The sequence below is a fragment of the Capra hircus genome, chromosome 5 (assembly GCF_001704415.2).
Source record: "Capra hircus breed San Clemente chromosome 5, ASM170441v1, whole genome shotgun sequence".
Lineage (NCBI taxonomy): Eukaryota > Metazoa > Chordata > Mammalia > Artiodactyla > Bovidae > Capra > Capra hircus.
This window is the reverse complement of record NC_030812.1, coordinates 61,566,741-61,591,605: the sequence shown is the minus strand read 5'-3', so window position 1 is coordinate 61,591,605 and position 24,865 is coordinate 61,566,741. Positions and strand designations below refer to the sequence as shown.

At 41.5% G+C, this 24,865-nt stretch overlaps 1 protein-coding gene across 5 annotated transcripts in view; it reads right to left on the bottom strand.

The window, feature by feature from the left end:
- Positions 14,198–24,865, bottom strand: part of APAF1 (apoptotic peptidase activating factor 1) — an 82,480-nt gene continuing 71,812 nt past the window's right edge. For 4 of the 5 annotated variants that reach the window (XM_013964001.2, XM_013963999.2, XM_018047554.1 and 1 more), the window contains 2 exons: positions 23,585–23,731; positions 14,198–17,421 (listed from right to left, as the gene is read on the bottom strand). In XM_013964001.2, the coding sequence (XP_013819455.1) occupies positions 17,275–17,421; positions 23,585–23,731 (294 nt within the window). In that variant the 3' untranslated portion in view covers positions 14,198–17,274. 5 annotated transcript variants of the gene reach the window in all.

Sequence of the window (24,865 nt, the reverse complement as noted above, 5' to 3'; positions counted from 1 at the left end):
TGGACAAGATCATCCACATAGAAAATGAATAAGGAAACACTGGCCTTAAAAATACATTAGACCAAGTGGACTTAATCAGTATTTATAGAGCATTCCATTCAAAAGCAGAATACACATTCTTTTCAAATGCACATGGAACATTCTCCAGGATAGACCACATGCTAGCCCACAAAATAAGCCTGAATAAATTTAAGAAAATTGAAATTATACCAAGCATCTTTTCCAACCACAGTGCCATGAGGCTAGAAATCAACTATAAGAAACAAACTGGAAAAACCACAATATGGGGAGGCTAAACAATATATTAAACAACCAATGGATTACTGAAGGAATGTATAACTAAATCACTTTGCTGTACAGAAGAAATTAACACATTGTAAATCAGCTATACTTCAATTAAACAACAAAAAAATAAGCTGATTAAAGAAGTCAAAGGTCACACAAACAGGCAAAGAGATAAACCATGTTCCTGGACTGGAAGAAGCAATATAGTCAAAATGACTATACTACCCTAAGGCAATCTACAGAATCAATGCAAGCCGCTTCAAGTTACCAATGGCATTTTTACGGAAATAGAACAAAATAAATCTTAAGATTTGTATGGAGACACAAAAGACCCCAAATATCCAAAGCATCTTGAAAAAGAAAAAAGGAGCTGGAGGAATCACGCTCCCTGGCTTCTGACTATACCACAAAGCCATAGTCCCCAAAACAGTATGATATTGACACAAAAATAGACAGATCAATGGAGCAGGCTAGAAAGACCAGAAATAAACCCATGAACCTATGGTCAATTAACTTATGACAAAAAAGACTATACAATAGAGGAAAGATAATCTCTTCAATAAATGGCGCTGGGAAAACTGGACAGCCACATGTTAAAAAATGAAATTATAACATTTTCTAACACCTTACACAAAAACAAAATGGATTAAAAACCTAAATGTGAAACTGGACAGTACAAAATTCTTAGAGGAAAAAACATAGGCTGAACACTGACATAAATTGCAGCAGTTATCTTTTTCAATCTGTCTCCCAGAGTAATGGAAATTTAAAAAATAAAATAAACATATGGGACCTAGTTCAGCTCAAAAGCTTTCACACAGCAAGTTCAGTTCAGCTCAGTCGCTCAGTCATGTACAACTCTTCACGACCCCATGAATTGCAGCACGCCAGGCTTCCCTGTCCATCACCAACTCCCTGAGCTTATTCAAACTTATGTCCATTGAGTCAGTGATGCCATCCAAACATCACATCCTCTGTCATCCTCTTCTCTTCCTGCACCTTCAATCATTCCCACCATCAGGGTCTTTTCAAATGAGTCAATTCTTTGCATCAGGTGGCCAAAGTATTGGAGTTTCAGCTTCAGGATCAGTCCTTCCAATGAACACTCAGGACTGACCTCATTGACAATGGACTGGTTGGATCTCCTTGAAGTTCAAGCGACTCTCAAGAGTATTCTCCAACATCACAGTTCAAAAGCATCAATTCTTCAGTGCTCAGCTTTCTTTATAGTCCAACTCTCACATCCATATATAACCACTGGAAAAACCAAAGCTTTGACAAGATGGACCTTTGTTGGCAAAGTAATGTTTCTGCATTTTAATATGCTATCTAGGTTGGTCATAACTTTTCTTCCAAGGAGCAAGCATCTTTTACTTTCATGGCTGCAGTCACCATCTGATGTGATTTTGGAGCCCCCCAAAATGAAGTCTCTCACCGTTTCCATTGTTTCCTCGTCTATTTGGCATGAAGTGATGGGACCAGATGCCATGATCTCTGTTTTCTGAATGCTGAGTTTTAAGCCAACTTTTTCACTCTCCTCTTTCACTTTCATCAAGAGGCTCTTTAGTTCTTCCCTTTCTCCGTAAGGGTGGTGTCATCTGCATATCTGAGGTTATTGATATTTGTCCCAGCAATCTTGATTCCAGCTTGTGCTGCTTCCAGCCCAGTGTTTCTCATGATGTACTCTGCATAGAAGCTAAATAAGCAGGGTGACAATATACAGCCTTGACGTACCCCTTTCCTGATTTAGAACCAGTCTGTTGTTCCATGTCCGGTTCCAACTGTTGCTTCTTGACCTGCATACAGATCTCTCAGGAGGCAGGTCAGGTGGTCTGGTATTCCCATCTCTTGAAGAATTTTCCAGTTTGTTGTGATCCACACAGTCAAAGGTTTTGGCATAGTCAATAAAGCAGATGTTTTTCTGGAACTCTCTCATTTTTTCCATGATCCAGTGGATGTTGGCAATTTGATCTCTGGTTCCTCTGCCTTTTCTAAATCCAGCTTGAACATATGGAAGTTCATGGTTCACATACTGTTAAAGCCTGGCTTGGAGGATGTTGAACATTACTTTGCCAGCATGTGAGATGAATGCAATTGTGCAGTAGTTTAAACATTCTTTGGCATTGCCTTTCTTTGGGATTGGAATGAAAACTGACCTTTTCCAGTCCTGTGACCACTGCTGAGTTTTCCAAATTTGCTGGCATGAGTGCAGCACTTTCACAGCATCATCTTGAAATTGCTCAACTCGAATTCCATCACCTCCACTACCTTTGTTTGTTTGTAGTGATGCTTCCTAAGGCCCACTTGACTTCACATTCCAGGATGTCTGGCTCTAGGTGAGTGATCACACCATTGTGATTATCTGGGTCATGAAGATCTTTTTTGTGTAATTCTTCTGTGTATTCTTGCCACCTCTTCTTAATATCTTCTGCTTCTGTTAGGTATATACTGTTTCTGTCCTTTATTGTGCCCATCTTTGCATGCAATGTTCCCTTGGTATGTCTAATTTTCTTGAAGAGATCTCTAGTCTTTCCTATTCTATTATTTTCCTCTATTTCTTTGCATTGATCACTGAGGAAGGCTGTCTTATCTCTCCTTGCTATCTTTGGAACTCTGCATTCAAATGGGTCTATCTTTCCTTTGCCTTTTGCTGCTCTTCGTTTCTCAGCTATTTGTAAGTCCTCCTCAGACAATGATTTTGCCTTCTTGCATTTCTTTTTCTTGCACAGCAATGGAAACCATAAACAAGCTAAAAGACAAAATATGGAATGGGAAAAATATTTGCAATTGATGTAACAAGGAGTTAATTTCCAAAATATAGAAAAGGCTAGTTCAATATCAAAAAACAAACAAACAACTTGATCAAAAAAAAAAAAAAGGGCAGATGGCCTAAATAAACATTTCTTCAAAAAAGATATAGATGGAACAGGCATATGAAAATAGTTCAACATCACTAATTATTACAGAAATGCAAATCAAAACTACAATGAGGAATCATCTCACACCAGTCAGAATGACCATCATCAAAATGCCTACAAATAATAACTTACTGGAGAGGATGTGGAGAAAAGAGAATCCTCATATACCATTGCTGGGAATGTAAATTGGTGCAGTCACTATGGAGAAAGCATGGAAGTTCCCTAAAAAACTAAAAGTTACCATATGATCCAGCAATCCCACTCCTGGGCATTTATTGGGAAATATAAGAACTAATTCAAAAAGATACATGCACCTCAATGTTCACAGCAGCAATATTTTCAATAGCCAAGACATGGAAGCAACCTAGATGTTCATCCACAGATGAATGCATAAAAATGATATGATATACACATACACACACTGGACTATTACTTGGCTACAAAAAAAAAAAAAAGAATGAAATAATGCCATTTGCAACATGGATTTTTTATTTTCCTTTTTGGGTGGAGAGAGGCATACTGCATAGCTTGTACAATGTTAGTTCCCCAATCAGGGATCAAACCCAGGCCCACAGCAGTGAAAGCACAGAGTGCTAACCACTGGACCACCAGAGAATTCCCTGTGACAACATGGATAAACATAGAGATTATCATACTAAGTGAAGTCAGACAAAGACAAGCATCTTATGATATCACTTATATGTAAACTCTAAAAAATGATACATATGAGCTTATTTACAAAACAGACTTACAGACGTAGCAAACTTATGGTTACCAAAGGGGAAAGGGATAATGGGATTAACAGATACACACACTATATAGAAAATAAACAACAAGGACAGGGAGCTACATTCAGTATCTTGCAATAACCTACTATGTGATGGAGAAAGTATATCTATGTGTGTGTGTGTATACCTACTGAATCACTTTGCTGTACACCTGAAACTAATGCAACATTGTAAATGAATGATACTCAAGTTTAAAAAAAAAAGAAAAAAAAATACCCTGATCTCACTCTCCACACTGCATTACCTGAACCAACTGGAAGCCACAGGGCAAGGTGCCATTGATTTGGTCTACACAAGGCACCACCAGTCACACAACAGGGCAGGCAGAGGGAGGAATGAGTCTGGGGCACAAAGAGAAGACAGCCAGCCCATGTATTAAAGGGATTTGGACTTAATTTTCTTGAAGGGGGAATCTGAGACATTGGCAACTGAAATATCCATGGTGGGTGGAGACACTTGAATGTTAATATTATTCCAAAAAAGACTTCAATTCTTTTACTTCATTTATTTTTTTCTTAAATGATAGTCTATGATAAATTTGGGTAAATGAACCCAATGAAAATTATGTCATTAGTTCATTAATAAGTCATGGAAGTGATTTTTCTCAAGACATACCAGATTTTCTGCTGAAATACTTGGAATATTGCTGGTGCATATAATGTTTGGATATCATGGGGCAGAAGACAGGCTTAGATGGTGAACACATGGCCAAATTCTCAGAAATCAGTGAAAATTAATACTTCGACCCCAAGCGGCATTGCTCCTAAGCTAGTTCTGAAAAGAAATAAAAATTTGATAAGTGGGCTAACCACCAGAGTTCTTTCTCCACAGAACTGAAATACCATGACCATGTTCATAAGTCTGTATGGAAGGCCCCCCCTTTTTTTAAAGACATCAAGTTTTTCAGTTCTCTTTTTATATTATATAACTATTCAGTAAGTATGTTTCCTATGAAAATTAAGCAACCTGACGGTATAAACACATTTCTTAAAATTTGGTAACCAGCCAACACAGGCCTGCAGAGTCTTCGTGAACCTAGGCTCCATCAGCCTCTTCCACACTCCATCCAGCTGGCCCCAAAATTGGGTCCTGCTTCCCAGAGAAAGGGAATTTCATTAGGTCTACTGCCCAATCACCATTCTGCATCCTGTGAGGCTCCATTTAGTACTCAAGAGCCAGGACTTATTTTTGCAGTGGAATTAACCGAAAGACTTTGGTGCTGACCTGGGGAATGCCAGTTCCACTTAACTGCTTCCTGTCTTCATCTCAAGTCAATCCTCTGATCAAAAGCTCACTCTGTACTCACCACAGCTCCATTTTACTTAGAGTTGGTAGTGCAAAGATGATTATTCCCAGCTCAACATAGTGTACTCTATATGTCACTCATAAATAATCATAGCTACAAATTATCATCCAAACAGTTTCTGTTTTTCTTTCCAAAACCCAGGAGACCTATGTTTGTGAAAGCTGCATGGGCATTTTAACTTTCCAAGCATGATGAATGACTGGTGACCTAAAGACTTACACACACCAGATTGAAATAGAGATTCTCTATTTAACGGCTCCAGGAGGGTCACCCCAGCCGAAGGTGGCAGTGCAGCCACGGAGGTCTACAGACAGCCAAGGAGCTGTTACTTCACAAGCCCAAAGACACTAACATGCATCTTGCAAGCCCTGCCATTTAGGAAAACTTGGAGTGATGTCTCAGTACTGAGATTAATAGTGAACCGACACGGAGCCACTCTTAAGAACCAAAGTCAGTTCACAACATGGTAATAAAAGCCACTCAGGTGCTTCTCTGGTGGTCTAGTGGTTAAGAATCCGCCTGCCAATGCAGAGGATGTGGGTTCGAGCCCTGGTCCAGGAAGATCCCACACGCAGCAGAGCAACTGGTCTAGCGCTCTACAGCACACAACTACTGCAGCCCATGCACCTAGAGCCCACGCTTGGCAACAGAGAAGCCACCCAATGAGAAGTCCATGCACTGCAACTAGTGAAAATCCCACACAGCAACGGAGACCTAGTGCAGCCAAAGATAAATAAAAACACATAAATCTTTAGAAAAAGACAAGCCATTCAAAGCTATCCATATTCAACACTCAGTCGTCCTCTGGATGTCTCGGTGCCTCAATCAAATGCCCAAAAGCTGCTCCCTGGGAGGTCTGCAGTTCCCCTCCTTGTTGCCTCTTGTCAGTAAGACAGGTGAGCAGGGAAGCCGAGATGCCCCCAAGTAAGAAGCAATATCAGGGCTTCCCAGGCAGCACTAGGGGTAAAGACCCTGCCTGCTAACACAGGAGACATAAGGGACTCAGGTTCAATCCCTGGGTCAGGAAGATCCCCTGGAGGAGAGCATGGCAACCCACTCCAGTATTCTTGCTTGGAGGATCCCCAGGTACAGAGGAGCCTGGTGGGCTACAGTTCATAGGATTGCAGAGAGTCAGACACAACTGAGACAACTTACCACACACGAAGCTGTTTTCTGACCTTTGACAGGCTGATTTCTCTCCACTCCTCAACAATACAGTTTTCTGAGAGAAAAACAAAAACCAAAAAGCCCAATATGCTAGTGTTTAGTCAGGTAGTATCAAGAACTAAACTTAGGGACTAGTATCAAAGACCAGAAGTAAGACTCTCTTAAAACAAGGGAGGGGAGACTTCCCAGTGATCCAGTAGTTAAGAATCCACCTTGCAAGGCAGGGTATGCAGGTTCAACCCTTTGTCAGGGAACTAGGATCCCACATACCTCAGAGCAACTAAGCCACAACTAAGACCTAAGGCAACCAAATAAATAACTTTTTTTTTTCAAAGGGAGGGGTTGAATTTCTTCTCGTGTAACATGAACTTCAGAGATAAATAGTACAGGGCTGGAATAGCAGCTCCACAATTATCATCAAAATCCCAAGTTCCTCCTGTATTTCTATTCTGCCATCCTTAGCTAGGGGCATCCATCTGCAAAGTCACCTCATGAGCACAAAATAGCTGCTGGAGCATCATTCAACATATCCACATTTCAGACAGGAAAAAAGATGGTAAGGACCAAAGGGCTCCTGCCTCACAACTGAGTAAGGCAATCTTTCAGGAGCTTTCCTGGAAGTTTCACCCTACAAGTTCTGCTTACATCTGCCACTCCGAGATAAGCAGTTGGAAAATATAGCTATTGTCGATTTTAGCTGAGCACACTGAAGCTGGCAAGAATACAGAAGTTGTTAGGAAAAGGGAAAGACTGAATATTAGGATGGCCCCCGACAGCATTTGCCACAATGGTAATGTCACAGTGCTAGGTAAAAGGTGGAAGAAGCAGACACAGGTGAAATACCTGGAGAGAGAAATCAGTGACTGGAGGAGGAAATGACAATAATTCAGCCTTGGCAGAGTAGTTCTGTAAGCTAGCCATCAAATCCAAGCAGGAAACATCCCCCTGAGCTGTGTTAATATGCACACCAAACGTCTGTGCTGCTCTGGACATTCCATTCCTGAGAGAGTCGCGACAGAGCATGTGTAGAGAGCACGCTGCAGAAGCAGACATCACAGGCACAGCTGGCTGTAGCTCAAGAGTGAGACTGGCAGTGGGTTGGTAGGCCATCCAGGGCGAGAGCTGAGGGTATAAGCTCTCAACCTGGCTGAACTCTAGAATAACCTGGGGAACTTTGAAAAATATGGATGCCTGGGTCCCATCTCTGGGGATTCTGGGTTAACAAGGTCTGGGTTAAGACCTGGGTTTGAGGAGGTTTTATACAGCTATGTATGTTAAGTTTCTGCAACCGGTCCACTCTAAAGGAGATCAGTCCTGGGTGTTCACTGGAAGGACTGATGCTAAAGCTGAAACTCCAGTACTTTGGCCACCTCATGCAAAGAGCTGACTCATTGGAAAAGACCCTGATGTTGAGAGGGATTGGGGGCAGGAGGAAAAGGGGACGACAGAGGATGAGATGGCTGGATGGCATCACTGACTCTATGGACATGAGTTTGAGTAAACTCCGGGAGTTGGTGATGGATAGGGAGGCCTGCAATCCATAGGGTCACAAAGAGTCGGACACGACTGAGCGACTGAACTGAACTGACTGATGATAAGTTTCCCTCCTGTAGACCAGGTCCTCCAGATCCCCTGAGAAGCTGGGCAGCCCGCAGAGAAGTCCCCCACATCTGAGGCTCCCTTGAGGTTAAACGATTTGCTGAAGGCCACACAGCTGGGACGGTAGGACAGCCAGGATCTGAACTTGGATCCATTTGACAGGTCAAAGCAAATGGCTCAGGGTCTTTTTTCCAGTCTCAATCCTCCACCACTTCACGGGTGCAAGCATATCCCAGGAAGTCTGGAACAGCTTTCCTGCTGAGCAAGGTCTGTCTCCGGGAGCTAACAGCCACGAGGACAGATCCACCAGGAGGGAGAGAAAGGTATCTGGAGAGAGGCGTGCTCTACAGAGCAAAAGCCGCACGATCCCAGTCTGCAAACCAAGTGCGCGAGCAGCAAAGGAAGAGGGGTGGCAACTGGGACAAAAGATGACCAACACTGCTGAGAACTGTGTCAGATGTCTGACCTATTTTTCAAACCTCACAAAAACCTGTCACTTAGATGCTGTGGTCCCTATTGACAAAGGAGGAAACTGAGGCTCTGACAGTTGACACCTTTTCAAATGAAAGGAAAAAGAAACAGAAACGAAATCAAGATGGCAGGAGAAACCTAAGTGTCCACTAACCCCAGGGCTGCTGCTAATTTGAAATGAACCCCCTAGAAGCTTCAGCAGAGAAGGCAACGGCAACCCAGTCCAGTACTCTTGCCTGGGAAATCCCATGGATGGAGGAGCCTGGTAGGCTACAGTCCATGGGGTCGCGAAGAGTCAGACATGACTGAGCGACTTCATTTTCACTTTTCACTTTCATTCACTGGAGAAAGAAATGGCAACCCACTCCAGTGTTTTTGCCTGGAGAATCCCAGGGACGGGGGAGCCCGGTGGGCTGCCGTCTATGAGGTCACACAGAGTCGGACACGACTGACGTGACTTAGCAGCAGCAGAAGCTTCAAAGTAGAATCAGGTTTCTCCATGGAGCAGGTCACAGTGGGGCCACCACCTATCTTGCCAAGTGCTGGCAAATCCAAAGCCACTCCCCACCTCCAAACCTCTGCTGTTCCTTCGGCCTCATCAGAACAGCCCCTGAGGCTTTTTCAAAGAGCCATCCCTATAGGCACAGGGATGGATTGCCAGGATAGCAAAGGGGCAGAGGGGGAAGCTCTTCAGGAGTAGGGACCACCTCCAATATCATCTCTGGGAGCTCAGGACTCAAGACCAGTCATGCACAAACCTCTGAGTGAATGAGTGAAATGAACAATGAATGAAGTGTAGAGCTGAAATGCTGCTCCTGGATCCTCCAGCCCAGGGGCTGTGGAGGAGGCTGATGACTGTGACCAAGACCACAGCTCCACCCCTTGGTTGTGGGCCCTGGTAACTTGACCTCTCTGCACCTGTTTCCACATCTAGAAAACATGTAACACCTTACAGCCTTGTCATTAGGATTTAATTAAATAATGTGTGAAAAATGCCCAGCATGGGGCCTGACACATAAAAGGCCCTAAAAAACAACAGTAGCTCCTTTTTCCTTCCTCCTAGACAGGATTTATGTCTTGGAGTCATTTGATAGAGTGCAGCAAATAAATCAGAAATGAGAAATACAGACTTCCAAAGTCTTCCCCAGCTGCTGAACTGCACACTGACCCCTAGCCTGGTTTTCATCTCATGAACCCAAGAGGATCCACTCCCAACTGAAACACTCAATGCGTAGCTTAGTGAGTCTGGCTATTTCCATAAAGAAAAGAAAAATCAGGTTTAGATTCCGTTCTTGGCCTTAACTGCTGGGGGATGTAGTTCTTCCTCTTTATACTAGGACTGTAGAGTCTGCAAACGCAATCAACTACTGTGAAGATAGGGAACTTCCCTGGTGGCCCAAATAGTAAAGTATCTGCCTGCAATGCAGAAGATCTGGGTTCGATCCCTGGGTCAGGAAACTCCCCTAGAGAAGGGAATGGAAACCCACTCCAGCATTCTTGCCTGGAGAATTCCATGGACAGAGGAGTCTGGCAGGCGTCCATGAGGTTGCACTCACCCACTGGATGTTTCCTGGTCAATCAGATGCTCAGAAACACCAAACCCAAACTCAGGTATAGAATGCTCTCTTAAGATACTCATTCTAGTCCTGGTGATGAGGAATTACAGAGAAATTTTCTTTCACTTCCATGTGGTTAAGTAGCTCTGAGGGCCTGACGTCATAAATGAATTTACAATGAACACGAGCGACTCATTTTCCTGAACCATAACTGAAATGAAGATGTCCCAAGTCTTGTTTTATTCACAATGTCATCTGACTCAGCAGTAAGTCCCTGCTGATGTCAAGTGACTTCAAAGGCCTGGTCTCCGATGAGCCCCATGTGACGCAAATTCTTCTGCTCCTGCCCTGTAGTCTTGGGCTTCCCTGGTGGCTCACATGGTAAAGAATCTGCCTGCAATGCAGGAGACCCGGGTTTGATCCCCAGACTGGGAAGATCCCTGAAGAAGGGAATGAACCCACTCCAATATTCTTGCCCAGAGAATTCCAAGGACAGAGGAGCCCAACAGGCCACAGTCCATGGAGTCACAAAGAGTCAGACACGACTCAACAACTAACACTTTCACTTTCACATCTATAGTCTGAAGGATAGGGGTTACAAGCAAGGGAATCCATTCAAGTGACCATTTTCAGAGACAAAGAGTTCTTAGAAAATCATTTTTCCTTCTCTGAGTTGGTAAGTAAATTATAATAACAACACAGAACATATGTTGAATAGATCACCATACTTGCCAACTGAAACGCTCCAGGGATATGTTTATTCATTTTATATAATCTGGAAGCAAATCTTTTTTATCCAAGTAAAATTTTACTTTTGCCTAACGATGCTTCACAATAAAGTGCCAAACTACAACAGGAAGATAAAGAAAATGCTGGTGATGTGATTCATCTTGACAGCCTCGTGACATCCTAGTGCAGAGGGAGAACAAAGAATGCGCTGCGGTCATGAGGGTATACGAGAATTCCGATCACTCAAAGAGGTACTTAGGCACCAACTGAAGCTGGGCTTACAGTAGACTGGAATAAAACACCTGGCAGACCTGGCTTTTGTGCAGTTTGCAATCTAATGGGGGACTCCATTAAGCAAACAGTACAGGGCAATAAAATTCATGACAGAGAAAAGACAGGGCTACAAGAGGACAGGGGAGCCTTCAGCAGAAGGGTTATCTCAAGGAAGAAGACAAGGAGGAATTAGGAACAAAAACCAGGTTGGGGAGGGGCAGTGTAGAAGTGAGAACAGCTACAAAAACTACAGAAGCAAGAGAACACAGCAGGTCCAGGGTTTTAAAGAGAAGTGACTGCAGCCATGAAATTAAAAGATGCTTACTCCTTGGAAGAAAAGTTATGACCAACTTAGATAGCACATTCAAAAACAGAGACATTACTTTGCCAACTAAGGTCCGTCTAGTCAAGGCTATGGTTTTTCCTGTGGTCATGTATGGATGTGAGAGTTGGACTGTGAAGAAGGCTGAGCGCTGAAGAATTGATGCTTTTGAACTGTGGTGTTGGAGAAGACTCTTGAGAGTCCCTTGGACTGCAAGGAGATCCAACCAGTCCATTCTGAAGGAGATCAGCCCTGGGATTTCTTTGGAAGGAATGATGATAAAGCTGAAACTCAGGTACTTTGGCCACCTCATGCAAAGAGTTGACTCATTGGAAAAGACTCTGATGCTGGGAGGGATTGGGGGCAGGAGGAGAAGGGGACGACAGAGGATGAGATGGCTGGATGGCATCCCTGACTCGATGAACATGAGTCTGAGTGAACTCTGGGAGTTGGTGATGGGCAGGGAGGCCTGGTGTGCCGTGATTCATGGGGTCGCAAAGAGTTGGACATGACTGAGTGGCTGAACTTAACTGACACGATAAGATGAGCAGTCTGGGAAGATCACTCAGAGGCAGGACTGCTGGGAGGGAGCACAACTAGGGAAGTGCCTGCTGCCACAAGAAAGCTGAAGAGACCCAAGTAACATTAAGGAACGTGCAGTGAGCACTTTCTTGGTCCAAGCACTGAGACAGTAAGTACTTTATGAACATTCTTATTAGATCCTTACAACAATCCTGAGGAGGAACTTCTACAGATGAGACAACTGTTGGTATTTTATTTTCTCATTTCCCCAATTTTCCCCCCAAACTAAAATGTGTCTGTTGCCTTCGCTGCTGCTTAAAACAGTACAAGGCACAGTAGATATTCAAGGCATAGAGGATGAGACAGGTGGCTGAATGAACCAATAAAGCAATCTTACTCACGAGCACACTGAGTGAAGGACCCCACGCCCACTGCACTTACCACACTAGGTTGCAACTGTTCGTCTCTGCTGGTCCTTCTCCATCTTGTATGCTGGTCCCTCAGCTCACCAACCTCCAGACTGTGCCGAGCTCAGACCAGGGCTTTCTTCTGTCTTATCTACATCCATTTCACTGCATCCCATCCTATGGTTTTAAATATCATCAACTGGCTGATGGCTCTCAGCTCTTTATCTCCATCAGAGACTTTCCCCCATGAACTCTAGATCTTTTTTTTCAGTGGTGGGTAGCGATGGGGGAGGAGGTTGGAGTGCAGCCCATGGGATCTTAGCTCACCAGCTAGGATCAAAGCCCTAGTTCACCAACTAGGGCTCACAGCAGTGAAAGCTGATCACCAGGGAATTCCCTCCAGACCCTTTTCTTCAATCACTTACTCAACATCTCCTCTTGGCTGCCTAACACTCACCTCAAACTTACTTTGTCCGAAAGTCAGCTCCTTTCTCTGTCTTCTCATCTCAGTCAAATGGCAACTATATTCTTCCAGCTGCATAAGTCAGAGGCCAACACCTTGGTATTGTTCTTGACTTGCGCCTCTCAAACCTTTATCTGCTCCATCAGCAACTCTTATTAACACTTACCTTCAAAATATATCCAGAATTCAGCTTGTCACAGCCTCTACTGCTGCCACCCCAGTCTGGCCGCCTTCATTTTGCCCAAATTATTGTAAAAGCTTCTCAGTGGTCTCCCCAATTCCCTCCCTGCTCTTTTGATTCTCAACTGCCATGGTTATGTCCAATGCCTCCACTGTTCACACTCCTGTGCTGGCTCCTGTCTCAGGCGAGACGTCCTCACCCTCGCCTGGGAGACCCCCGAAGAGCTGGCTGCATCTCCTCCTGCGCTCCCAGCTCTGCCTTCTCTGGCCACAGTGGCCCTCTTGCCTGTGCTGGAGCAGACCAAGCCATCCCAATGTCAAGCCTTCGTACTTGCTGTATCCTCACTTGGGGACACTCTCCAGACACCTGCCTGACTCACTACCTCACCTTTGAGGTCTCAACTCAAGTGCCACCCTTTGAATGAGCAGCCCCCTTGTAACCGCAACCCTCCTTCTCCCTACTCACATACAAGCTAATCATTAAATTTGACTTTTTGTCTGCCTCTCCTGAGCCCCCAACTGCAGGAGGGCAAGGACTTTACTTGGCTCACTGTTATATCCCCAATACTAACAAAAATGCGAAGCACAGGGGAGATCTCAACAAATATATACTGAATGAAGAAGGAATGAATGAATTCTCTTTACAGGATCTTCTCCGTGCTGGCCACACCGGGCATCAGAGACAAACTGAGGAGACAAAATTTCGATAGAACTGCATTACACATAACCCGATAAAGCATAGAGGCTGATGGCTTTAATTTGAAGAATCTCTCATATGTGTTTTCTGATCAAAAAAGAACAAGCAAGGAGTCTGAAACAATCTGAAAATGCTTTTAAAAAATATTTTAGGAATTTTATTATAAAATTTTTAATTCATGTATTAAAATGTATACCAAGGCAAAAAAATCATGTAAGCATATCACAATTACAAAAGTTTTCAAAACATACAAAACATACGCAATGTAAAAAAAAAAACTTACACATACAAAATACAATGTATTTCCAATTAAAAAATAATAAAGCAAGGAGAAATGTTTGAAAAATGCTCGTCCCAAAGTAAAAAACAAAACCCTCCCCTTGACTGGCCACTTAAGCTGCCTTGAAAGGCTCTTCTTCTTCCCTCATGTTACCTGGTCTTTCTTCTTATTTTTCTTTTGTTTGTAAGATAAAGGCCAATCAAGGCATTTTTAAAGGCATATCTGTTGCTATACTTTCATAGTCAAGTGACTTAATTCCAAAAGTTAAAACTTATACTCTGAGCTATAAACATAGAGTTCCTCAACACTGTATGCAAATCAAATTATGATTTGGGTACGCTATACAGAACATGCCACTACAGAAATTTCTTTTTATGAAATTGAGATTTTCACATTACATTTGCTTAAGTCACAGTAAGTCCATAAATCAGTTCCTCAACCCACCATAAAAAAAAAAAAACCAAAATCAAATCTAATCAAAGTATTTTATTCACTCTACTTATGGTTCCCTCAAGTGCTAAATAGGAACATCTAATCTAAAATACATCTGGAATGGTCTATCCCCCTACCCGCCCCACATCTACTAATATGCACCAACAACAGAAACTGGCTCAATGCTTGCCTACTATTAAAGCTGATATTCACTTGATTTAGTTGTTGCAGCAACAAAAACTTTTTGTCTTTTTATGTAAGAACCACATCTATTACGAACACTTAATAATATATTTCAGGGAAAATGTTTGGATTTAAGCTGCAAATAAAATTCCTAATCAGGAGGTCAAAAAAGCTAGTTTCTGATATTATTGATATGCTTTTCCCTGTCAAAAACTATCTTTGAGTGCTGGCAGCATCCGTGTTTGCTGTGCGTTAGGAGACTTTGACCTCTGCACTGACAAGATCAACTTTATCCCCGGGCTGCAGTTAGTCAACCCACACACTCACTGGATTATATCGAAGGGCAGTTTCCCAAGAGAGTCCCAGCTGCTTGGCCACCATCTAAACCTCCTGATGAAGAACACAGGCCTAAGGATGCTGACACAGGAAGTGTGTGGCATGAAGTCTGAGGGTCAGGCCACTGTCATCCAGTAGCTGGAGCAGACCATCAAGGATCAGGATAGCTAAGCTGGAGAAGCAATACCTCGCCCTAGAGGTGGGTCTGGAAGCCCTCAGGTTGGGCGAAAATGACGTCAGATATGAAAGGACTGTACAGGCCAAGTCCATCCAGACGTCCCTGATGGAAGAGGGTGGTGTGCTGGCACTTCCTCCTGGGGGGCCCCAAAGGTGGGCCCCCCACCCTTGACCGCACATGGAGAATCAGTGGAGCTGCCCTTGCCTTCGGGACCTCAGACCAAGTTCTGCTCAGAAATCTCTTTGGTCGTGTCTCCAAGGCGAATGCCAGTTCAGCCTGATGCACAGCCATCCCTCCAGCCTCCACCGCCTGCATCCCTTCCCTGGTCTGACAGTCACAGACAGGCCAGAGACGCCAGTGCTTCACTTATTTGGGAAAAAACTGAAGAACCATCCATAGGTTCATCCAAAACCCATCCAAAAGACCTCAGAAAACTCAAGAAAGACCTGAGAGCCTGTGAAGTTGAAGCGGGGAAAGTTTACCAAGTGTCCTCAAAAGGGCACATTTAGCCTTTCAAAGAAAACATGGAACACTTTCTTATTCAAGCTAAAATTGACCAAGAAGCAGATGAGAACTCACTGACAGAGACTCCTAAGTGCTTTTTGGAGACTACAGCCTATTTCTTCATGAGACCAAAAATTGGAAAGAAGGAAGTGTCCCCAAACGTTTTCTTCAGTATCTGGCATGAATTCAGCTCTGACTTTAAAGACTTTGGGAAGAAAGAGAACAAACTTATTCTCCAAGAAAGAGTAAAAGAAGCTGAAGAGGTGTGTAGGCAGAAAAAGGGAAAATCACTCTATAAAATAAAACTAAGACATGACTCTGGAATTAAAGCAAAAATAAGCATGAAAACCTGACCAATGAAAAGCAGAACAAAAATGAGTCACTGCAGCTGCTTCCATCTTCCTGTCTCCTTTAGTCCCTCCATGTGTATATGAACTTCAATGATATAATGGGCATTTAACAGAGATTGCTCTGTGCAATACTGTATTTAGTGTTTCTATTTTAATTTTTTTAGGATGTTAATTTATATGAAAATAAAATACATAATTTAGAAAAAGAAAAACTATCTTTTCTAATTTCTCTTTTTAATTAACTTTTGAGGGAGAGAAAGAAGGAGGAAGAGAAGGGAAGGAAAACAGACTGGCTGGGAGGTTAAAGGTGATATCTTCCAGTCACAATGACTCTTCCAGTATGGTGTAGAAAACCAGAGAATTCTCTTGAAATTCACTAAGAGAACAGCACTGGCAATGCCATTCATCTAAAAGTAAATGGAATTTAGAAGAAAATTATTATTATTATTATTTACTATTTTCTATATCTTAGAAGAAGTCTGTTGTTAAAACTTATGATTAAAATTATCTCCTCCTCAATTATTCCAATTTACTAACATTTAAATGTGGAACAATTGCTTTTAAGAAAAGAGAGAAAGTGAGGATTAAGAAAGGTTAAGTTCAGCCAAGTAGGAAGTCTGGTACATAAAAAACCAGACAGAGCAGGAGAGTGCCCAGTCCAGGGACTGACAGAGTCCAGGTCCAGCCTGGGGCTGCCACAAGCAAAGGGAAAAAGGTAGACAGACAAAATCTACTCTCTCCAACATGCATAACATTTGCTTCACAGAGAGAACTTTGAAACCTAAGACTCACTTATCAAGTGAATTAAAGAAAATTTTGCAAACTGTGCACATAGACACAATATTTTGAAAGCAAATTTTAAGGGGTGCAAAGAGGCTCAGAGATTATATTTGGGAGAATTATATACCCCCTTGGGGTGTGGTTCAGAAAGCAGGCTGGTACCACCACCCTGAGGCATGGTCTGCACCAATGACAGTATTAAAATAGATATATTTCCTTTCAATTATTTTCATTATTATGTCAACCAATTTGAATGCAGCAAGGAAGAATTTTACCAATGGTATAACTAGGTATATATTTACATTTTCATTTGCATCTTAAGGACAAACTGTTAAAAAATGATGGTGATAATGAAAAACAAGATTAAAGGCATGTTCATTTGGGAAAAATTACATTAACATTATTCATCCAACCACAAACACTTTTGTAATGAATGCAATACTACAAAACAATTCACAGCTTTATAAAAGTTAAAGTACAGAGTTTCATTAGGATTTTTTTCCAATTCAAAATTAAAAGAGGTCAACTTACATCACCACTTAACTATTTTACTCTAAAATCTTTAAAATATATAAAATACCAAGATTATCAACAGTCACATATGTTTTGAAGTCAGGGGACACATGTATTTTCTTAAGATTGGTTCCGTTTGTGTAGAAGGTCTGTGAGGATTCCCCAGTGACAACATTCCACCACTGTGCAGAGAAAAACAAAATTCTTATTAGGCTGGTAATTACAGTGTGAGACAATGTGCAGTGCCAACAGGATCCTTCGCCCCCACCCCTCCTACTCCCAAATTTAAGCTAATGCCAGGAAAGATGTCTATAGATAGCTTAATGCTAAATACAGTATCATCAACCCAGTCCGCCTTTCATGATTAGCCCTGGTGAGTGCCTCACAGCGACCCCACACCTAACTAACCCCCTTGTTAGGCAAAATGGAAAAACACACAGCCTACTCAAAACTGCAGTCACAGGCTACCCTAGAGCCCATTACAGCCACAGCTGGACTGAATTCTGTCTGCATGTCATCCTCAGTAGAATGGCAAGAACAATCCTCTATGTAGTCAAGTAGTCTTGACTGCTCATAATAGGAGCTGCAGAACAGAATAGGTTCTCTCTACTGAATCCTTTCACCAGGAGTGATTCAAGAGCCCATGACCAAATTTTTTATTTGGGCTTCCCTGGTGGCTCAGTGGTAAGGAATCTGACTGCCAATGCAAAAGACACAGGTTAGATCCCTGATACAGGAAGACCCCACAAGCCTCAGAGCAACGAAGCCACAACTCTTGAGCCTGTGCTCTAGAGCACAGGAGCCACAACTACTGAGCCCACGTGTCACAGAGCTGGTGCTCCACAGCAAGAGAAACCACTGCAATGAGAAGCCCATCGCTGCAATTAGAGTAGCCCCTGCTCACCACAACTAGAGAAAAGCCTGTGCAACAACGAAGACCTAGCACAGCCAAAAATAAAAAAATAATTTGTTTTAAAAAGTCTATACATGTATTTGCCAAATAAATACTGAACATTCAAATGCAGGAGGTTCTCAGACCAAGTCCTTCCTTTCTCCTCCCAATTGCTGAATTGGCTAAGATTATAATAATATTTATATTCTGTTACCAAATGGAGATCATGATGCTTACCTATATGTCACAGCTAAGGGCAAGAGACCATGTCCATGAACAACTTTTGAAAAGGCCTCAGGTACATCAAGATTCTGGGAATTATAAACGCAATGGTCACTTCTGTATCCGTGGCAATGCCCAGCATTCTGCCTTGCTCGTGTGACTGGATCAACTATTCCTGTTCACTATTGGTCATGCTAACTGGTAAAAGCATACCTTGTGGACTTAAGTAAAGCAACATGTACTAACTTGAAATTTTCCAAAACTAACAATTTCGCACTATAAAACAGCAGTGTAATCAAGACTGCAGAGGACAGCCACTAAAGGCAAATCATAGAGATCAGCTGGTCCAACTGCCCTACCTTAAAAGTAAGGAAACCAGGGTTGAGAGAGAAGAAAGGCCTTGTCACTGTGGATGACACTGCTAGCAGGTGGCAGAAGTGGAACAGATACCTGGTTTCCCAACCTTGTGCACCCATACCCTTCCCACTATTAAACCTCTCGGCTTGGAAACACTACCCCACAGTCATTAATGTGGTCATGGATGAAAAGACAATATTAAACAGGACTCTCTTTTTGGCCATACCACACAGCATACCCTTAGTTCCTTAACCAGTGATTGAATCTATGCCCCCCTGCAGTGGAAGCACAGAGTCTTAACCACTTAAACAGGACTTACACAGAGGACTTCTAGGGCAGTGAAACTGCTCTGCATAATACTACAATGGTGGACACATCATTATACATTCATCAAAATTCATAAAATGTACAATACCAAGAGTGAATCCTAACAGAAATTATGGACTTTAGTGATAATGAACATTCATCAGTTATAACAAATGTACCCTCTGGTGGAGGATGTTGATAGTGGGGAGGCTTCTATGTGGAGGCGGTGGGGTATATGAGAACTCGGTACTTTTCAACCAATTTTACTGTGAAAATAAATTTGCTCTAAGAAATAATTTTTTTTTAGAAATAGCAGTAGAGGAAAGGATACATTGGGAATTGGGGACTAACAGGTACAAACTACTATATATAAAATAGATAAGCAATAAGGACCTACTGTTACAGCACAGAGAATTATATTCAACATCTATATTATAAACATATATATAACTGAATCATTTTGCTGTACAACTGAAACACTAAATCAACTACACTTCACTTTTTTAAAAACGGAAAAAAACAGCTAACATTTACTCAGGGTACACGATGTGCCACCATGTATACGTACTTTACATGTATTAACTCCTTTAACCCTCCCAACCCTATGAGGTAGGTATTATTATTATACCAATTTTATAGATGAGAAATCATCTAATGCAAGATCACAAAGCTAACGAGTGGCAGAGCTAGGCTCTGAATTCAGGCAGTCTGCCCCAAGGCTCATTCTCCTGAACTTAATATTCTGTTGCCTCTAAGTAATGGCAAACCTGTACTTATCACCATGTATTTAATATTTCAAATCAGCCTTTCTCCTCCCGAGTATAACTTACTGTGGATTTCTTGCCTTTCTAACAGGAGGTACTCTGCAGCATAACACAAGTAAATTACATTATTTTTAACTTATAAATAGAAATAATGTTAAGAGCTTTTTAGCTACTGGATACACATTTTATCTTACTAACATTCAATTTATATAGCTTGGGTTATAAACAGACTCAAAAGGCCTATTTTCTTGGATGCTACAGCAGCTATTCCTTTTTACTTTTAATTTGCTTTGTGCTTTTGGATAGTCTCATTAACATGCTGGGTAGATGCAGACTGGGCTATATCATAATCAGTTTAACCATGCTGGTAACCAAACCAGAAGAAAGAATAGCCTGTCACTGAAATATACAGACTGAATACATAGGCTATAGGTTCTTTCATGCTCAAGACATAGCTCTACGGACGCTGATTCTGCTGTTTATCTCGTGCTTCTCTAGGAACGCTGGCTATCTAGTCACTGATCTCTATTCTGTCTTGTAAGCCAGACTCACAATTCTGTGATAGTCTTCTATGGGGCCCAGAGAATCTAAAGAAAGAGTCTCTAGAAGCTCAATATCAAAGCTGAGCAGTTAAGTTTTTCACCAGTTAATATAGCTGAAGACTCCCAGCTTCCAACACAAAAACAGCAATGCTGCTCCCCTAAGAATTATCCTCGGAGCAGTTTATCTCTACACTCAAGGAGGACAAGGGGTAACAGTATCTCAATCCCCCAATAACTAAATAAAGGTGTGCCTTTCTTTGTTGTTACTGTTTAGTTGTTGAGTCATGTCTGTGACCCTATGGGCCTTTATTTAGGTACAGGCTAAAGCAACATCTTGTGAACTACAGTGTACTTTCAATGTAAACTTGCAAAATGAATCACAATACACATCCTCTCATAGAGCTAAACACTGCCCTCTGACTTCTCTTTTTTACAAGCTAGAGTATTCATTCAATAAAATTGTATTTATATAGGTGCCATATATCCAAAAACTTCAATTCAGTCATTCAGATATTTTTGAACATCTATACTGTGCTAATGTTCAAATTACACCACAACTGCACTCATTTCACATGCTGGCAAATGCTCAAAATTCTCCAAGCGAGGCTTCAACAGTACATGAACCGAGAATTTCCAGATGTTCAAGATGAATTTAGAAAAGGCAGAGGAACCAGATATCAAATGGCAAACATCCGCTGGATCATAAAAAGAAGCAAGAGAATTCCAGAAAAACATCTACTTCTGCTTTATTGACTACACTAAAGCCTTTCACTGCATGGATCACAACAAACTGGGGAAAATTCTTAAAGGGATGGGAATACCAGACCACCTTACCTGCCTCCTGAAAAATCTGTATACAGGTCAAGAAGCAACAGTTAGAACCTGACATGGAACAATGGATTGGTTCCAAATTGGGCAAGGAGTACATCAAGGCTGTATGTTTTCACCTGATTATTTAACCTTATAAGCAGAATACATCATGCAAAATGCCAGACTGGATGAAGCACAAGCTGGAATCAAGACTGCTGGGAGACATATAAGATATGCAGATGACACCACCCTTATGGCAGAAAGAGAAGAGGAACTAAAGAGCCTCTTGATTAAAGTGAAAGAGGAGAGAAGAAGCTGGCTTAAAACTCAACATTCAAAAAAATGATGATCATGAGATCCAGTCCCATCATTTCATGGCAAATAGCAAGCAGATGGGCAAACAACGCAAACAGTGAGAGAATTTATATTTTTGAGCTCCAAAATCACTGCAGATTGTGACTGCAGCCATGAAATTGAAAGATGCTTGCTCCTTGGAAGAAAAGCTATGACCAACCTAGAAAGCATATTAAAAAGCAGAGACATTACTTTGCTAACAAAGGTCCGTCTAGTCAAAGCTATAGTTTTTCCAGTAGTCATGTATGGATGTTGAGAGTTGGGCCATAAAGAAGGCTGAGCATTGATGAACTGATGCTTTTGAACTGTGGTGTTGGAGAAAACTCTTGAGAATCCCTTAGACTGCAAGGATATCAAACCAGTCAATCCTAAAGGAAATCAGTCCTGAATATTCATTGGAAGGACTGATACTGAAGCTCCAATACTTAGGCCACCTGATGCAAAGAGCCAACTCATTAGAAAAGACCCTGATGCTGGGAAAGATTGAAGGCAGGAGGAGAAGGGGACGCAGAGGATGAGATGGTTGGATGGTATCACCGACTCAATCGACATGAGTTTGAACAAGCTCCAGGAGATAGTGAAGGACAGGGAAACCTGGCATGCTGCAGTCCATGGGGTCACAAAGAGTTGGACACAATTGAGTGACTGAACAACAACAACAATATTGTGCCAGGGGACTTCCCTGGTAGCTCAGCTGGTTCTCCTGGTCCTTTACCCCTGAGAAGGGACAGGCTACAGACTCCCATATTCTTGGGCTTCCTGGGTGGCTCAGATGCTAAAGAATCCACCAGCAACTCAGGAGACCTGGGTTTGATCCCTGGGTTGGGAAGATCCCCTGGAGAAGGGAATGGCAACTCACTCTAGTATTCTTGCCTGAAGAATCCCATGGACAGAGGAGCCTGGCGGGCTACAGTCCATGGGGTCGCAAAGAGTCAGATACAACTGGGCGATGAACCACAGTTGTAAAGTACACAATACTACACTACAGTACACATACACTACAGTAATGTGAAGTACACACACTGTACTAGACAATTAGAGTCATCTCCTACCCTTGAACATTTTCAGGAAGGAAAAAACAGTATCACAAGATCTAATTCAATACCATTCTATATTAAGCGATCGGTACAATATACAGTACCATCTTCAAACCCCTTTTACATATCAACTGCTACTCAAAAGGCTCAGCTCCAGCACCCCTTCCCCAGGAACCCTCTGTTGTCTCCTTCGTGCTTCCAATATCCTTCTGCAGACATGTCCTAGAACCCCTCTTACACTTAACAGACTTTATTTACTGTCTGTTTCCCTCAAAGACTGTCAACCACCTAGGCAAGAACCAAGTTTTAAACACTGTCCCACACAGGAGAGTCAGCACACAGTGGCACTTAGTACATTCTTAGTGAGGGGATGGATAAAAAGATGCAAGCATCAAAAAACAACCCTGAGGCACTACAACATACTCGACAGTGGCCTCAGTATTTACCAATACTAGGTTCATATAAGCAAATGTACTAAGCAATTTTAGGAAATTCACAACCTCTATGAACATCACTTTCCTCACCTACAAACCAAAGATGATAAAATTTAAGTCTCACAAAGCTGGCTACAAAGATGATGTAAGTAAAGTATTTTCTAAACTATAAAGCAATATGCTGCTATTGCTATTTTTATTATTACTACTACTATAATGATAGTATAATACTATTATTACTACTATTACCACTAATACTTAAGAAAAAAAATTTCACAAATAAAAAAATTTTTAAAGACTTTCAACCAACACAGTTCACAATTAGCAAAGTAGGAAATCAAATCCAGTTAAACACCCTACTTTCTAGTCATTCTGATCATCTAAGACTTGCATGGGGTGGTATGAGAGCTCTGGTCTGAGAACATCCCTAACACTGTCATCAGAACTTCCAAAAGACCTGAGGAAAGCAGCCTTGCAGATCCATCTCAACATCCAAAACAGGGTAATAGTAACTGCCCCTCCTTTCTGATGGGTTGTATGAGGCCCAGCTGAGACACAAGATGTGAAAATAGCTTGGAAAGCAGGGTACAGGCTGCTCTTTTCCTTCAGTCTTTGAGAATCCCTCACCTTGAGATATCCGCCAGCAGAAACAAGCATTTTGTTGTCTGGAGAAAAGCAAAGATCGGTCACCCAGCCTCCATGAGTAGCAGCTCCTTCTTCTACTGAAATTGGAGCACACAAATGAAGAAGCTCACCGTTTGAGACATTCCACATCTACAAAAGTGATACACAGTTCATTAGCAGGGTTACTCAGAAGTTTTATATCTATCTCATCTGGAACATATTTGGAAATTTTTCTTAAAAATATAATTACAATTCAGTGATACCTTAGTAATTTTTTTAGATTATATTCTTTTTCAAATTAAAAAATATATATACAATTAAAATGCATTACTTATGATATTTATCATTAACTATACACCAAAAAGAAATAACAAAAGGACTTAAGAGTGATTAATTAGAAAACTGCAACTCTTCCACTGAATAAAAAGAGTATGATAAGAGAAGCAGGGAATAAACAAAACAGGCCTAACAAATTAAACTACCTCAAAAGAACAAAGAATTCTAGTTTAGGATCTAGAATAACAACAGATACAATACAAACACAAAAAGTATACATATTTTAAACAGTAAGTCCAGTAAGTTTTTTTAATATACATAAGTATAATTTTTAATATTTTATATGTATAAAATAAGGAAGCAAACATATAAACATTCACTAAGATTATTTTACTGAACTCCTATAAACAACCTAATTACTAACAGATACTAATATTTCCATTTACTTCCAGTGATACTTAATATATCAGCAGTACTCTAATTTTTCAAAGAAATTACACATCAGAATAAGAAAAATAGAGGCATAAATAGCAAAAGAAAATAATAAAAATCATCATTTGTAAATACCTCCCTGGGAAATCCAAGAGAATCAAATGGAAAACTGACTAGAAAGAATTCAGTAAGACAGCTAGATATAAGATATACATATATATAAAATTAACTGCTTTCCTGTATTTTTGAAAAATCAAGTGGAAAAACAAATTTTTTTAATGTACTAAAGAAAATTTTTTGAACAGCACTTAAAGAGAGACAATTTTTACCTTTAGGGCTTTCTGGAGAATGAAACGCTGCCTTATAACCAATAAAGAGGTCCTTCCATCCAGAGATGAGGACTCAGAACAAAACCAATGTTCCCAAAGCAGCCCTGCTCCTTCAGCACGTGTGATATTTGTGAGAATGGCATAGAGATTACTTAGTTGATTACTTAGTTCTTAAGCAAGAGAATCTTATTTTCCTGGAAGGCCTATCTGATAATGCCTCTGTTCCAGCAAACTGCATACTGTCTCA